The sequence below is a fragment of the Panthera onca genome, chromosome B2 (genome assembly GCF_046562875.1).
Source record: "Panthera onca isolate mPanOnc1 chromosome B2, mPanOnc1 haplotype 2, whole genome shotgun sequence".
NCBI lineage: Eukaryota > Metazoa > Chordata > Mammalia > Carnivora > Felidae > Panthera > Panthera onca.
In genome coordinates this window covers 37,017,215-37,033,968 of record NC_138343.1, presented here as the reverse complement: position 1 = coordinate 37,033,968, position 16,754 = coordinate 37,017,215, and the positions used below count along the sequence as shown (strand labels likewise).

General features: G+C 38.1%; 1 protein-coding gene across 1 annotated transcript in view; it reads right to left on the bottom strand.

The window, feature by feature from the left end:
- Positions 1 to 16,754, bottom strand: part of DNAH8 (dynein axonemal heavy chain 8) — a 330,443-nt gene that overhangs the window by 238,034 nt on the left and 75,655 nt on the right. Inside the window, exons 20-24 of the mRNA XM_078446877.2 lie at positions 15,471 to 15,551; positions 14,946 to 15,062; positions 14,022 to 14,141; positions 7,001 to 7,136; positions 4,965 to 5,080 (exon numbers count right to left, since the gene is read on the bottom strand). Of these exons, the coding sequence (XP_078303003.2) occupies positions 4,965 to 5,080; positions 7,001 to 7,136; positions 14,022 to 14,141; positions 14,946 to 15,062; positions 15,471 to 15,551 (570 nt within the window). The remainder of the gene's footprint in view (positions 1 to 4,964; positions 5,081 to 7,000; positions 7,137 to 14,021; positions 14,142 to 14,945; positions 15,063 to 15,470; positions 15,552 to 16,754) is intronic.

Below are 16,754 nucleotides of genomic sequence, written 5' to 3'. Positions count from 1 at the left end.
TTGGGACAACATCATGTGGAAAAAGTGTTTATAGGGATCCCACAAGGAGAAGAGAGAGAAAGAGCCAGAAAAAATTATTTAAAGAAATAAAGGCTAAAAACTTCCCTAGTCTGAAGAAGGAATCAGATATCCATGTGCACAAAGTACAGAAGTCCAAATAAGATGAACCCAAAGATATCGACACCAAGACACATTATAATTAAAATGATAAAAAGCCAGGGTACCTGGGTGGCTCAGTCAGTTGAGCATCCAACTCTTGCTTTTGGCTCAGGTCATGATCTTGCAGTTGTGGGATTGAGCCCCACGTCAGGGTGCATGCTGAGTGTGGAGCCTGCTTAGGATTCTTTCTCTCTCTCTCTCTCTCTGTCTGTCTGTCTCTCTGCCCCTCTCCCCCATTTGCACTCTCTCTCTAAATAAAAAAAAATTTTTTTAATGATAAAAGTTAAGGATAAAGAGGGGTGCCTGAGTGGCTCAACTGGTTAAGCATCGACATTGGCTCAGGTCACGATCTCACAGTTCATAAGTTCAAGCCCTGCATGGGGTTCTGTGCTGACAGCTCGGAGCCTGGAGCCTACTTCAGATTCTGTGTCTCCCTCTCTCTCTGCTCCTCACCCACTCACACTCTGTCTCTCTCTATCTCTCTCAAAAATAAATAAACATTAAAAAAATTTTTTAAATAATCCTTGTTACAAAATAACAACTTGTTACATACACAGGAAACCCCATTAGGCAATCAGATTTTTCAGCAGAAACTTTACAGGCCAGAAGGAAATGGCATGAGATACTCAAAGAACTGAAAGGAAAAAAAAAAAAAAAAAAAAAAACACTTCCAAACAAGAATTCTCTAGGTGGCAAGATTATCATTCAGAATTTAAGGAGAGATTAATAGCTTTCCAGTTAAGCAAACACTAAAGTTCATCACCACTACACTGGCCCTAAAGAAACGTAAAAGGGATTTCATTATGCTGAAAAATATTGGCACTAATTAATAATAACAAACCATATGGAAGTAAAAATCTCACTGGAAAAGGTAAATATATAACAAAGGTAGTGAGTCACTGACATATAAAAAGCAAACATGAAGGTTAAAGGACAAAAGCAGTAACATTAGCTAAACTATAATAATTAAAGGAAGTATAAAACAAAAAGATGTAAAGTGTGTCACCAAAAATATAAATAGCAGGAGTGGGGCAGAAAAAAGTAAAGTTTTGAAATGTGTTTAAATTCAGTTACTGTCAATTTTAAAAAGACTACTATTCAAATGGGATATTTTACGTAAGCCTCAGAGCAACCACAAAGCAAAATACAAAGAAAATGAGAAAGGAATGAGAAACTTAGAACACTAAATAAAGTCATCAAACCACAAGAGAAGAGAGAAAGAGAAGAAAGGAACAGAGAGAAATTACAAAAATAGCCGGAAAGCAATTAACAAAATGGCAATAGGTATATTCTAATCAATAATTGCTTTAAATGAGGGGCACTTGGGTGGCTCAGTCAGTTAATTTTTCCACTATGGAAACATTAAGAATATAGCTACCACATGACCCAGCTCTTTCATTTCTGGGTATTTGTCCCCAAAATATGAAATCACTATTCCAAAAAGATATATGCACCCCTATGTTCACTGCAGCATTATTTACAATAGCCAAGATATGGAAACTACCTAAATGTCCATTGATAGATAAATGGATAAAGAAGGTGTGGTATATTTACACAGTAGAATGCTACTCAGCCTTAAAAAAAGAATGAAATCTTTCCATTTGTGACAACATGGATGGACCTTGAGGGGATTATACTTAGCAAAGTAAGTCAGACTAAGAGAGAGAAATACCATACAATTTCACTCACATGTGGAATCTGAAACAAAACAAAACAAATGAACAAACACAATAAAACAAAACAAATGCATAAATACAAAGAACAGACCAGTGGCTACCAAAGGGGAAGGGAGTTAACAGGTAGGTGAAATGGGTGAAGGGGGTCAACTGTATGGTGATGGATGGTAATGAGACTTGTGGTGGTGATCACTTTGTAGTGTATACAGATGTCAAATTATAAAGCTGTATACCTGGAAATAAAATCATTTAAAAAAGAAATACTATTAAATTCAGTGTCGAAAATAAGAACTTTAACACCCCAAAGCAATAATACAATATTAGAAGTGACATGTGAAGATAAATAATAAACTATACAATTTTAATCATATTGTAGAAATAATTTCAATCCCAAATTACTTGTGTATTTTTTAAACAAAAAACAATATTTGAATAACTGCATTTCATAAACCCCCTAGTAAACTGTAAGACCTTACTCAAAAGCCAAAAGCTCAAAAACACCTTATTCAAAATAATCCTGGTTTGCTCAATCCTCAAAAATTGGCCCACTTATTAAGTATGGTACATTTCTTAATGCTCGGGGGGTATGGGCATAAGTCTATCTTTCAAAAACTCAGCTTATGGCAAGGATATGGAGAAATGGGAACCCTCTTACACTGTTGGTGGGAATGCAAACTGGTGCAGCTGCTCTGGAAAACCGTGTGGAGGTTCCTCCAAAAATTAAAAATAGATCTACCCTATGACCCAGCAATAGCACTGCTAGGAATTTACCCAAGGGATACAGGAGTGCTGATTCACAGGGGCACATGTACCCCAATGTTTACAGCAGCACTTTCAACAATAACTAAATTATGGAAAGAGCCCAAATGTCCATCAACTGACAAATGGATAAAGAAGATGTGATTTATATATACAATGGAATACTACTTGGCAATGAGATAGAATGGAAATCCTGCCATTTGCAGCCATGTGGATGGAACTGGAAGGTATTATTCTAAGTGAAATAAATCAGTCAAAGAAAGACATATCATATGTTTTCACTCATATGTGGAACTTGAGAAACCTAACAGAAGACCATGGGGGAAGGGAAGGGGAAAAAAATAGTTACAAAAAGAGAGGGAGGGAGGCAAACCATAAGAGACTCTTAAATACAGAGAACAAACTGAGGGTTGATGGGGAGAGGGGAAGGGGAAAATGGGTGATGGGCATTGAGGAGGGCACTTGTTGGGATGAGCAACAAATGTTGTATGTAAGCGATGAATCATAGGAATCTACCCCCAAAACCAAGAGAGCACACTGTATACACTGTATGTTAGCCAGCTTGACAATAAATTATATTAAAAAAATAATATAAATAAAAGATTCCACACTAAAATGAAAAAAATAAAATAAACAAAAAGCTCAGCTTAGAGGATAAATGTATTTTAAAATGTACAGTACCAAATGTATATGGGATAAAACTTCCACCATCCTGGGACCATGGTTTGCCCCTCTGTCTAAGCCCTTCTTTCCCTCCAGAGGAGTCACCAAGTTTATTGGTCAGAACACAGGACAAGTATTGAGCCTGGGCAGGGATCTGGATCCCAAGTCTTGCTTGCACGGTGAGTCATGAGTCACACCTCCAGGGCCAGGCTCTGGCCATAGTGTTCCTCTCCATTCTACGCCCTGCTCCTCTGAGACAGGGTGGACCAGCCAGGTTGAGTTGGATCAGAAGACAGGGTTATCAGGCATGAGCAAAGAGAAATATGATCAGGGCTGGTGAATTGCCAGGCTAAAACACAGGCATGACAGAGTCAGTTTTTTATGTTAGATAGACCATTCTGGCAGCACTGTGGAGGATGATGGATGGGAGAGGCAGAGGCTATGTAGGCGGTGACTGCACTAATGCAACTAACTTCAAGTGATCCTCCAACTTTGATGATCCTCCTTTGATGATAATCAGACTTGCTCTAGGGACCCCAGCCAGTGTCAAAGGGAATGCAACTGGAAGAGAAGGACTGGGGCACTTGGGTGGCTCAGTCGGTTAAGCGACCAACTTCAGCTCAGGTCATGATCTCCCGGTTTGGTTGGTGAGTTCCAGCCCCACATCCTGGCTCACCGCTGTGAGCCTGTCAGCGCAGAGCCTACTTCAGATCATCTGTTCCTCTCCCTGCCCCGCTTGCACTCTCCCAAAAATAAATAAATATTTTTTTAAAAAGGAAGAGAAGGATGGCTGGCATGGGCATACACTGCCTCACTCCAGCTGACTCCTACTGCTTGATAATGGCCGCCTGGAGCATGGTACTGAGAAGAAATCAACAGCTAAAATCTAGTCTAGCGGGGAAGTGCTTCTCCATCCATTGATGATACCCTTCTTGCCAAAGAAGGTGAAAGCAGAACAGATGTGTGCTATTCATTTCCAAAACTGTATTACAGTGTGTGTTAGAGGTGTAAAATAGAGAAAGAAGGAAAAGAAGGTGAATAGGAGGGATTAAAAGAAAACTGACAGGAGGAGGAGAAAGCAGGGATTAGCACACATGTGGGAGCTGCATTTACAACTGAGGCATGACCGCAAGGGTGAGGCTTAGAAAGGAACAAGAAACCCCATGAGTCCTTCTCAACCTCCACTCTCAATACATCTCAACACAGTGTTGAAACTCTGCCCACCCAGGGTTTCTCCTGGGGAGGAGTCCACAGTCTATCTGCGGTGCTAGTGAAAAACGCAGATCCTTGGGGCTCAAATGAATCAAAATGTGGCCTTGCAATATACCTAACTCTATTCAATACAATAACTAAAAACATCTTGAGTCAAATGAATTCTCACTACAATCCCAGAAGTATGACATTTACTATATAAGAAAACATGGTCAATCACAATAGAGGGAGATAATTATATATAACTGTACGGACAGAATCACATTAAAAGGTGATAGTGTTGGGGAAAACTAAAAGGATTTGCTGTATCTTGCCAGATCCTACAGTGTAGCATTGAAAATTATATATTCTGGATTTTGTTATAAGTCCAGATTGGTTGTAAGTCCATACAGGTCGGCTGCAGAACTGCCTAGAAGAAGCACCAGTTGGGGGTCATGTATAATCCAAGGAGTAATAATTCTAATACATTGTATGAGGTTATTTTGTAGCAAATACCTTCTTAAATTCATCTTCTTTATCATTAAAATCAGCCTGAGGCAGGATATTAGTCTCATAATCAGGGTTTTCACCCTCTTCTGTTTCACTTCCAAAAGCAACATGCTTCCTCTGTTCTATAGATAAATGATAAAACAAAAATATAACCTTTAGTATTGAGCATTTGATTTATTCCATATGGCCAAACCTTCCTAGGAAACCCCTTCTTTAAAAGTTCTTAATTAAGGGTGCCTGGGTGGCTCTGTCAGTTAAGCATCTGACTTTAGCTCAGGTCATGATTTCATGGTCTGTGGGTTTGAGCCCCGTGTCGGGCTTTATGCTGACAGCTCGGAGCCTGGAGCCTGCTTTGGTTTCTGTGTCTCTCCTCTGCTCGTGCTCTGTCTCTCTCTCTCTCTCTCTCTCTCTCTCTCTCTCTCTCTCTCAAAAATAAATAAACATTAAAAAAAATTAAAAGTTCTTAATTTAAAAATTTAAGACTTGTTTCTGTAGGAATCATCTTTGAATTCAATTTAAATCACTCATCTCAATAGAATCATAATTCTACTAAGAAATACACTCTTATATATGCTGCAGCTTAGTATACAGAATTAAAAATATTTGGGGGCACCTGGGTAGCTCAGTCAGTTAAGTGCCTGACTCTTGATTTCAGTTCAGGTCATGATCTCACAGTCATGAGATGGAGTCCTGCATCAGGCTCTGCTCTGAACGTGGAGCCTGCTTAGGATTCTCTCTCTTCCTCGCTCTCTGCCCCTCCCCCCCTCAAAAAAAATTTTAAGAGCATTTTACATATTATCTTTCTAAAATATGTGTTTACCTTTTGAATACTCTAACTTAATAAGCTGATATTTGGGGTTTTCGACACTTCTGAAGAAAGCTAATTAAACTAAGTAGACAAACTAAGTGGAAAAAAGAAAAAGAAAACATGCTGTCAATACTTATTTAAACTCGTAGTTTCTTAGCCTTGGCACTATTTTTTTTAATGTTTATTTATTTTTGAGAGACAGAGACAGAGAGAGACAGAACGTGAGCTGGGGAGAGGCAGAGAGAGAGGGAGACACAGAATCCGAAGCAGGTTCCAAGATCTGAGCTGTTGGCAGAGTCTGACACAAGGCTCGAACCCACGAACTGTGAGATCATGACCTGAGCTGAAGTCAGATGCTTAACAGAATGAGCCACCCAGGCACCCCAGCACTATTTTTTTTTTAATTTTATTTAAATCCAAGTTAGTTAACATATAGTGTGATAATGGTTTCAGGAGTAGAAATCAGTGATTCATCACTTACATAGAACACTCAGTGCTCATCCCAACAAGTGCCCTCCTTAATGCTCATCACCCATTTGGCCCATCCCCACCCACTTTCCCTTCAGCAACCCCCAGTTTGTTCTCTGTATTTAAGAGTCTGTTATGGTTTGCCTTCCTCTCTGTTTTTATCTTATTTTTCCTCCCCTTCCCCTATGTTCATCTGTTGTGTTTCTTAAATTCCACATACGAATATAACCATATGACATTCATCTTTCTCTGACTTATTTCCCTTAGCATAATACACTCTAGTTCCATCCATTCCATCCATATTGTTGCAAATGGCAAGATTTCATTCTTAGCACTATTGATATTCTTTGTTATTGAAGGCTGTCCTGTGCCCTGTAGGGCTGTCACCAGCACCCCTGACCTCTACCCACTAGATGCCAATAATATTCCCCATGATGCACAATGACTAAAAATGTCTCCAGACATTTTAGAATGCTGTACCGGAAAGAAACAAAGAGAGACAGAGAGAGATTAACAATAGCAAGCCTAAGACTGCTTGCAGCATTGGTCCTGATTCCCACTATTCTCTAGTTGATATAAAAAGGGCCTAAGCAGTTTCTGCACAGTTTCACTGTGCCTAAGCAGTTTCTGCAAATGATGTGGTGTATGCTGAACACATGCTTTCCTTCAGGGAGTCTGGAATCTTGGTACCTGCTAAGCAGAAGGCACCCACCTGAAAACATATCTATAACTCTTGCAATTCAAACTTTAGAACTAGCAAAATTACCCGGTAACGGTTTTGCTGTTTTCCCACTGTCCTTAACTTCATAAATAGCTTCAAATATTAATATAAGTTCTTTGACAGCTTCTTCCACATGCTTACTTTTGTGGTTTAGGATATCAGCCCATTCTTTTGTGTATGTCTGTTAAATAAAGCAATGACTATTAATTTACAGATGCTTAAAAATACTGTGAAACTTAATTTATAAAACTATAATTAACAGCACTTGAAAATAACTAGAGATAGTTGCCAATAGCATAATGTTTCAGATCCCATACTCTCAATGGCTAAAGGCATACCTGAGAAGGCCCAAGCAAAGAAAAAGAGGAAAGAAAAATAAAAACTTACCTGATTCAATCACACATAAACATCTACCTTCACATTTATATGGTGAAAAGAAAGAAGGCAGAGGTGCCTGGCTGGCTCTGTCGGTAGAACATACAACTCTTAATCTTGGGGATATGAGTTCAAGCCCTGTGTTAGGGGTAGAGTGTACTTAAAAAAAGAAAGAAAGAAAAACAAAAGAAAGAAAGAAAGAAAGAAAGAAAGAAAGAAGGCTGAAAGACAGGAGAGATAATGATGTCAAAAGTTGAAAATGAGAAGTTTTTAAAAAGATAATCCAAAGTGTTGCTTTGAGATTCAAACGAGATAAGGCTTTTAAGTGAGCAAGTGAGCACGGTGCTTGCTTATGCCAGGCATCAATTTAAGAGCTTTATGTGTATTAACTCATTTAATTAAATGACAACTGCTTGAGATGGGTAATATTATTGTCCCCATTTCACAAATTAGAAAACTGAGGCTCAGAAAGAATGAGTAACTTGTCCAAAATCACATAGCAGGTGGTAAACATAGGAGTTTACAACCAGCATTGTCTGATTTAAAAGTCTGTGCTCTGCCTTTCTGAACTTTTCGAATAGGCTTTGGGAAGAAGCTGAGAAGTAGTTAAATTCAGAAAAGAAAACTGGTCTATAAAACTGAATAGACCTTTTGACATATCTACAATGTCCACCACATTTTAGAGAGAGAAAAATAAATGGGAGCATTCCACCCTTCCCAATTTATTCACCACAGTGGTAAACACTGGAATGCCAGTGGTAAGAGCCACTTCAGATAAGCAGGGAAAGCAAACAACTCTAAAGAGGCAGAAAACAGATTAGTGGTTGCCTAGGGCTAGAGAGGTTGAGATGAAATTGTGTTATAAATGTTCTAAAATTGTGGCGATGGCTGTATAACTCCGTGAATAAACTCAAACCCTTGAATTGTACGCTTTAAATGGGTAAAATTGCATGGTGTGTGAACCACATCTCCATAAAGTTATTACCAATAATAATCCATGCCAGAAATCACCTAAGCTAGGAATTGGAGGAAAGCAAATGGAGATGGGAACTGAAAGATGGGGAAGTGAAGACAGCACGCACGAGAAGCTGGTGAAGTTTGGTTGTGAATGAGAAGTGAAGGGAGGTGTGGGAAGGTTTTTGTTTGTTGGCAACGAAAAGATAATCTGGCACATTACACTGTGAGGGGGAGGAGTCCGGTGGAGGGGACGAAGTTGAAGATCTAGAAGAGAGGGAAGAAGACTAGGGGAGGAAGGTTGCCAGGAGGGCAAGGAGGTGTGGGATCTAGAGCCCATCTGGAGGACCTAGATTTTGAAAAGAGGTCGAAAACTTTCTCCATGGACCATTCTTAGAACTCAGAGAAGAACAGACTGAAATACTGAGGGGAAGTCCAGGGACAGACTGGAAAGACAGTCAAAATGATTTTCTTTCTTTCTTTTTTTAATTGAGATATAATTCATAATGTAATAGCACAAAAAGTACCCTTGTAGAGTGTACAACTCATTGGTTTTTGGTATATTCACAGAATTGTACAACCATCCCTGCTATCTAATTCCAGGACATTTTCATTTTCCCCCACAAAGAACCCCCATACCCATTAGTAGTCCCTCCTCATCACCCATCTGGCAGCCACTAATCTATTTTCTGTCTCTATGGAGCCAAGGTGATTTTGTTGAAATGACTTTTAACAACCTTTAATGTATTTACCAGTTTTCCTATCATAACTTGAATCAAATTTCCCTGATTTTCTATTCCATTTGTATACCTATCGAGAATCAGATATGTCAGTCAGGGTTCAGTCAGGAAAACAGATGCCACACCAGCTATTTTAACCGACAGAATGAGAGGATTTAATATAGACAATTGGTGAAACAACTGTTAAAGGACCAAAAAAGGCAAAAGGGATGCAAAGGTCACACAGAGAGTTACTTCAGGAAGCAGCTCCCATACCTGGGGAGTGGGAGAGCAAAGGCAAGAGGCTGGAGTTTTTATACCTAGAGCTGGGAAGTGAGGGAACTGCCCAGTTGGTGCTACTGCCTCAGGAGCTCAGAGAGAGACGTCATGGTGTTGGTACATCTGAGAAGCACAAGAAGCTGGTCCTGGAAGGACTGGAAAAAGCTAGAACCTAGGATTAACTGCCACTGCCAGTTAAGAGAGGTCGTCTGACTGTATTGGGAACGGGAAGAAAAACAGGAAAGAGCAAGTCCCTTCTCTCTCCTCCATCCTTCTTCTAGCAGCACTATTGGCAAAACCTAAAAGGGAGCCAGCTGGCCAAAGGTAAATGTTTGCAGAGTCCCAGCCTCAGCGTCACAGAGCAAAAGATCCAATTTGAAGCCACTGAATGACTACAAATATCCCTGGTTCCCAAATATGGTCTGAAACCACTGGTTGGCCCAAACTAACCTCCTCCCCCCCAACATTAGCATTATGTGTGCATGTTTCCAAAACTTAATTCTGTCCAGAGTATTACTAGACTTTCCCGGTCATTTTAAATCTTACTCTGCCTTCACTATTAATGGCCTACCTGATGCAAAGGCAGCCCACATATCACTAGACCTTAGATACCTCTGACGCAAGTGAGTGGGGCATACTGACTGGCAAAGCACTCTTCAAAATTCCACCTCTCGTATCTCTGCCTGCAGTTTGAAGACTTAACACTTATCTAATAGTAATAACTTCTTCTGTTGTGATGTCAATGCAATCGCCACATTCACACCCACTCACACTTAATCTGTCCCAATTTCCCTGATTTGTGGGATCTGTTTCTCTTTCTATGCATATAAAAATTCTTGGTTCATGTTTTCAAAGTAAATTCGATCTGGTAAGTGTGAATATTTCCCCACTGAGCAGTTGACTGTGTCACAACAATTATAGGTACATACCGATAGAAGATGATTATCATTATAAGTGGAACAAAAAGAAGGACATCAATATAGGTATTCCCTGCCCCCTTTTAATTGTGTTTGTTTATAAGTAGGACCTGGTATGAAGTACACACATATAGTGAGATTCTAGGATGAGCGAGAAGAAAATGGCAGGCAGGAAATTACCCCTAGCCCCTGGGGCAGGAAACAGGAGACTTCTTTGGAAATTTTCAGTTGCTGAGAAAAGATCATTATGGAATCTGAAGGGCTCTCCCTCATAGAATAATATGGAATCCAGTAAAAAGAGCAGATGGGGGAGAGTCTTGGATTTACAATTTTGCAGCTGACCTGGACAGTAATCAACTCAGGTTGAAATAGGGATTCAGAGGTCTCTGAGAGGAAGTCTCTTGGGAGAAAAATGGGACTCTGAAATAATAGCGTATTTGAAGGAAAATGTGAAAAGAAAGGCAATTAGAACCCCTAGGGAAAACAAAAAGTTGTATAAGAAAAGATGTATTGTATGTACAGTACTTGATTCTGCATTGGCTGATATTTACACAGCCATAATAAAGTGTTGCTACTTACCATCACTGTTTAACTAAAAATAATTTTATAACTATATTGAGAAGACAAGAGAGGAGTGATAGAGGATAGGGTCAAAAAGCTAAATGCTCACTTATTGAAGCAGGAAGAAAATAATATGCACATTTGCTAACTCAAGAAATAGCACCCCAAGTATATTACTTAGAGATGTAGAAATAATACTATAAGGAATGACTAAAAGTTTAAAATGAGTGCCTTTCATAGGACCCAGATTGTGATCTCCAGGTACCATTTTCCACTGGTAACATGGAAAGGCATGAGGGCTAACTAGAGAAATGGGTGATCCCAGATCTGGGGCAGGAAATGTGCAAGATGAGCGTAAGGTACCTTCTAGTTCCAGAAAGCAAGGAAGCTTTCAAAAACTACTGGAGTCATATTAAAAATATAGAAGCCAGCCTGAAGGATTCCACTGAAAAAAGATGGAAAAACTTAACATCAAAAAGACATACAAATGACCAAGAGACACATGAAAAGATGCTCAACATCACTGATCATCAGGGAAGTACAAATCAAAACCACCATGAGCTATCACCTCACACCTGTCAGGATGGCTAAAATCAAAAACACAAGAAACAAGTGTTGGTGAGAACATGGAGACAAAGGAACCCTCTTGCACCACTGGTGAAAATCCAAACAGTGGTGCAGCCACTGTGGAAAACAATATGGAGGTTCCTCAAAAAGTTAAAAATAGATCCAGTAATCACACTACTGGGTATTTACACAAAAAATACAAGAACAGTAATCTAAAGGGATACATGCATCCTATGCTTATTGCAACATTATTTATAATAGCCAAATCATGGAAGCAACACAAGTACCCATCAATAGATAAATGGGTAAAGAAGATGTGGTATATATAAACAATGGAATATTACCCTCCATAAAAAAAGAAAGAGATCTTGCCATTTACAACAACATGGATGGAAACAAAACAAATGATCAAATGAACAAATAGAACAAAACAGAAACAGACTCATAAATATAGAAAACAAACTGGTGCTTTTGTTTTCTGGAGAGATGAGCAAAATAGGTGACAGGAATTATAACCACCAGTTATAAATCAGTCACAGAGATGTAAAGTATAGCATAATAGTCAATGATATTGTAATAATGTATGGTGACAGATGGTGACTGTGCTTATTATGGTGAGCACAGAGTAATGTATAGAATTGTCAAATCACTATGTTGTACACCTGAAACATTAACATAACATTGTATGTCAACTATACTTCAATAATTAAAAAAGAGAGACAGGCACCTAATCATATTTGCTTCCCGAGAAACAGTGTATTGTGCCAGCGCCATTTAAATAATCCATCGTTTTCCCCACTGAACTAAAAATACTATCTTTGACACGTATTAATTTTTATTGTGATTTTTTTTCTCCTAGATTCTTTATTTTGTCCCTCTAAATTATGTTTTTTTCTGTTAATGCCATATTAATTTGATTACAATGGGTTTCTGTATTTTCATTTTTTATTACCTATTCCTTATTATTAATTAATTTAAAATAATATAAATTTAATACAATTTATGAAAAGAATTGTATAGGAATTCTAACTGGAAGTGTATTAAATTTATATAGTAATTTGTAAAAAAAAATGATAGATTTTTTTACAGGAGATTAAATACAAAATCCAGCTAAATATCCTTTATAAGAGAAAACCTAAAATAGGAGAACCCAGAAAGGTTGAAAAAAAACAGAATAGAAAAAGATATATCTGGAAAATAATAACCGAACAAAGCCAGTGTAGCTACATTAATGTCAAACACAATAAACTTCAAGGATAAAAAGCTTAACAATGATGGAACGAATAGCCAGGAAGACACAATCATTTTAAATTTGCATGCTCCAAGAACAGGATGTAAAAATGGATCATTTAGTGTTGTCTCTGTTACAGCCAAGGTCCCAGTGCTGGGAACAAATGATTTTAAGGTCCTACATATTATGAAGAAGTGAATTCTTAAATGGTAGCAGGGGAGGCAACCATTAGCCCTTTGCCCATCTTGAGATTATAGAAAGGAAGCTTGATCATTGGTAGAGATCAGGTAGAAATAAGTGTAGCGTCCTTCAAAAGAACTACTCAGAGAACTTGACCCATGTCCTCTAGAATTTGGGGATGAACGGGCTGACTCATGTCTAATTAGTCCTGAGGCAAGAGGCCAACTGGCTTATCCAAACCCCTAAAGGCATGAAGAGGTGTCCTGGAAAGAAGAAGCTGAATTTCCATAGCAACAGGGTCAAAGGACCCTGTATCCCATAGGCAGGATTGGAGCCCATGAGACAGAGGCACCCTTGGTTGTCTTGAAAAGGACACTAGCAAGGTGACCCAAACCAGCAGAGTAAGTGTAGCAGAAGCACATGGCAGGCAAGAAATAAAAGAGTCCAGTTCAAGATGTAAAGTGAGTACTTCTAGGAGAGATTGTGTTATGTGTGTTATGTGTTATGTGCCAGACCGTTAGAGTTCCTATTTTTGTAATTTTGAGCCAATGGAGAATAAATAGATACTCAAATAATTTCAGTATAATGTGATGCTGAGGTTAGGTTTTGTCCTATGGAGACTAGATGCCACTGCTGGTTGAAGGCTTTAAGATCACGAGTTTCACAATCAGATTTGGTGGCAATGTGGAGAATGGATATGATGGAGCCAGATATAGAGAAGAGAGACCAGTCAGATCATAACATCAAGCACTAAACTCAAAATGAGCCTTAAGGGCATGACCTAAGAAAGGGGTAGTAAGTATGGAGAAGAAGAAGCAATTAATTCAAGCAGATTTGGAGTAAAAGGCAAAAACTGGCTTGAAGACAATTGGCCTGAAGCCTGAAGACTGACTGGAGGTAGGAAATGGGAGTGTGAAAAGGACTCCAAAGGACTCCCAGATTTCTGTGAGTGGCTTAAAGGGCAAGGATGTGGTAGTTAAAACCAAGAGGTAATCAATATTGCCCTGGGAGTAAACACAGAGGAGGAAGAGCAGTAAACCACTGACAGAAGGAACCCCAGGAAACTCAAGCATGAGGTTGAGGATATTAGTAAGATCCTATCTAGGGTGTGGCCATGGACTTGAGTTGTTGAAGTCTTGTAAGTCTTTGAATCTGAGGATTTCCAAAAAAGCAAGGATGTCTATATACTACTAACAGAGATTTCCACGTTTAGATTATAAATTCACATTTTAGGTATATGAGCCAGTATTTCTATGATTAAAATATAACACATAAATGCATACCTCATTGAGTGTCAACATATCTTCTACTTTGGTGGCACCACTTTCAGGCAGGGAAATTAACACAGTTTTGGCTATCTCCTTTAGAACTGTATCAATATGCATTTCACACAAGTCGCTGATCTACCAAGAAGAAAAAACATGGAGAGGAAAACTCTTCTTTCATCCAAGATTTATTTGAGTTATAAAATAATTTAGAGGGCTGTATCTTGAAACTTGGGGCCTGAGCCAAGATAATTTGGTGGAAATTGTAGGAGTACATTTACAAAGAAAGCTTGACGTGGAACTAAAGTTTTATAGAGCAGCAACATATGTCATAATCTGATATACGTTATCTCTTTTAATCCTTATTCTGGCCCATGACTCATTACTATCCAAGTTTTACAGCTAAAGAAACAAAGGCTCAGATAAGCAAAGTAACCTGGGAAGGAACGCAAAAGGCAGATCATTGTACCTAGATTTATCTGACTCTCAAGCCTCTGAGTTTTGTCTATTGACCCTGCTGTCATCAGAGAAAAGCACATCTAAGAAGGTATGCATGTTCTATGTAGAAAAGATGGCAGAAATCAATAGACAGTTTCCATTAGGTGAATGCCTCATCTAACTAACATTAGATGTATTAATATTTAAGCACTCCATTTTGCCATTTTCCACAGTCTACAATTATTCCATTTTCTAAACTACACTGTGGAGTTGAACTACCATTTTAACATATTGAAGGCAAGTAATTCAGAGACAAAAACAACGCAACTCTGCATGAAAAGGCCCCAAAGCAGTTAGAGAAACATAAAGCATTATTTTTTTTAACTCAATAGATGTCCTTTTAGTTAAGAGTCACATCCTTTAAATAGCTTTCATAGATAAGCAAACTATTATTTATAGCCTGAGTATTAATGTATGTAGTTTAAAAAAATGTATTTATCATACCTTCTTTAAAAGTTGATTGAACATATCCAAAACCGAGTCAACTTCTTGAAAGAAGCTCTCTAGTGTTAAAGATGACCATGTTAATATTGTGAGCCCTTGTCTCAACACAGATTCCACCTAGAAAAAGAAAAGAAAAAAAACATAGCGGCTTCCATGATTAACAACAACATTTGCATTTACTTAAAAAGGCTTTCTTTTTATTACCTGGAAATATTATAGGTTATATTTCCTTAATTTTATTTCTCTCCATTATACTTGGTAAAGGTGACTTTGTTTTTTAATCACCTTCGGCTGTCCATGAAGAATCATGGATTCTTAGAAAGTGCTCGTTATTTAGATTTAGTTGTTTTTCAAAGGTAACAAAACTTGTTGACAAGAAATCATTCTATAGGAGAAATAGAGCTATAATGTTGAACTAGAAAGATGGCGGATCTAGGCAAGAATAGATAAAATCCATAATCTGTGGAACGGGAATCTAATTTTAAACACCAGGGAAATCAATATAAAACCTTCAGCATTACCAACCTTTTTCATTCTCGGGGTCATCAGATTGACAAACACTGAAGGCACTTCCTGACATAAGTCATCATAATACTGCAGAAGACCCTGTTGAAAGTCAAAATGGTGTGTTTTACTTTAATTTATTTTAAAGCAAGTCATATTTTGATTCACACCAGGAAGGTGTCATTATACCTGTTTCCTCATGGTCCTGCCAAGATTAAGGCCGTTCACCTAAATTTATATTAATTTACCATACTTTTTCCTCACCTGTAAATTACCTTAGCATCTCCTTTAAACAGCAAGTCAGTGGAGCTTTCTAGAGTTGTATTTTTCATATTTACTATTTAATTACCTTTCTCTATGCTATTTTATTTTATTTTATTTTTCAACGTTTTTTTATTTATTTATTTTTGGGACAGAGAGAGACAGAGCATGAACAGGGGAGGGGCAGAGAGAGAGGGAGACACAGAATAGGAAACAGGCTCCAGGCTCCAAGCCATCAGCCCAGAGCCTGACGCGGGGCTCGAACTCACGGACCGCGAGATCGTGACCTGGCTGAAGTCGGACGCTTAACCGACTGCGCCACCCAGGCGCCCCTATTTATGCTATTTTAAATAGCATGGATAATTATCTTTTCAAGATGTCTCTCATTATAAGTTTTTCCCCGTTCTGGAACACATGAAAGCATACTTATTATTGATGTCACACTTGTTTTCTTGAATCAAAATAAATGTATGCACAATCAGAATTAATAGGCTTATATATTTTCTTTTAGATATTTTTTAGAGATGAACCGTAATGATCAATTTTTGACCACTTCATAATTTATTGCAGGGTGTGATGGGAAATAAGGATTCCAATTAATCCTTCCCCAAATTAATAATATTAAGCTGTTTCAATGTTTACTTAATAGTTTCAAAGTTATCAACTCCTTTCCACCTTTTATATTCCCAGTATTCTGTTTTCACATCAGTATTTTAATACTATCAAGAAGAAACAAGGGAATATAACATGGTATGCTAACTATATTGAAATTTAAAATAAAATAAAATAAAATAAAATAAAGGAAAAGAATAAAGAGCCCAGAAATAAATCCCTGACATATGGCCAATTAATTTACAAAGAAGCAAGAATATACAAAGGAGCCAAAAACATACAATGAGGAAAGGACAGTCTCCTCAATAAATAGTATTGGGAAAACTAGACTGTCACATGCAAAAGAATGAAACTGGACACCTATCTTAAATACATACACACAAATCAACTCACAATGGATTAAAGACTTAAATTTTAGACCTGAAACGGTAA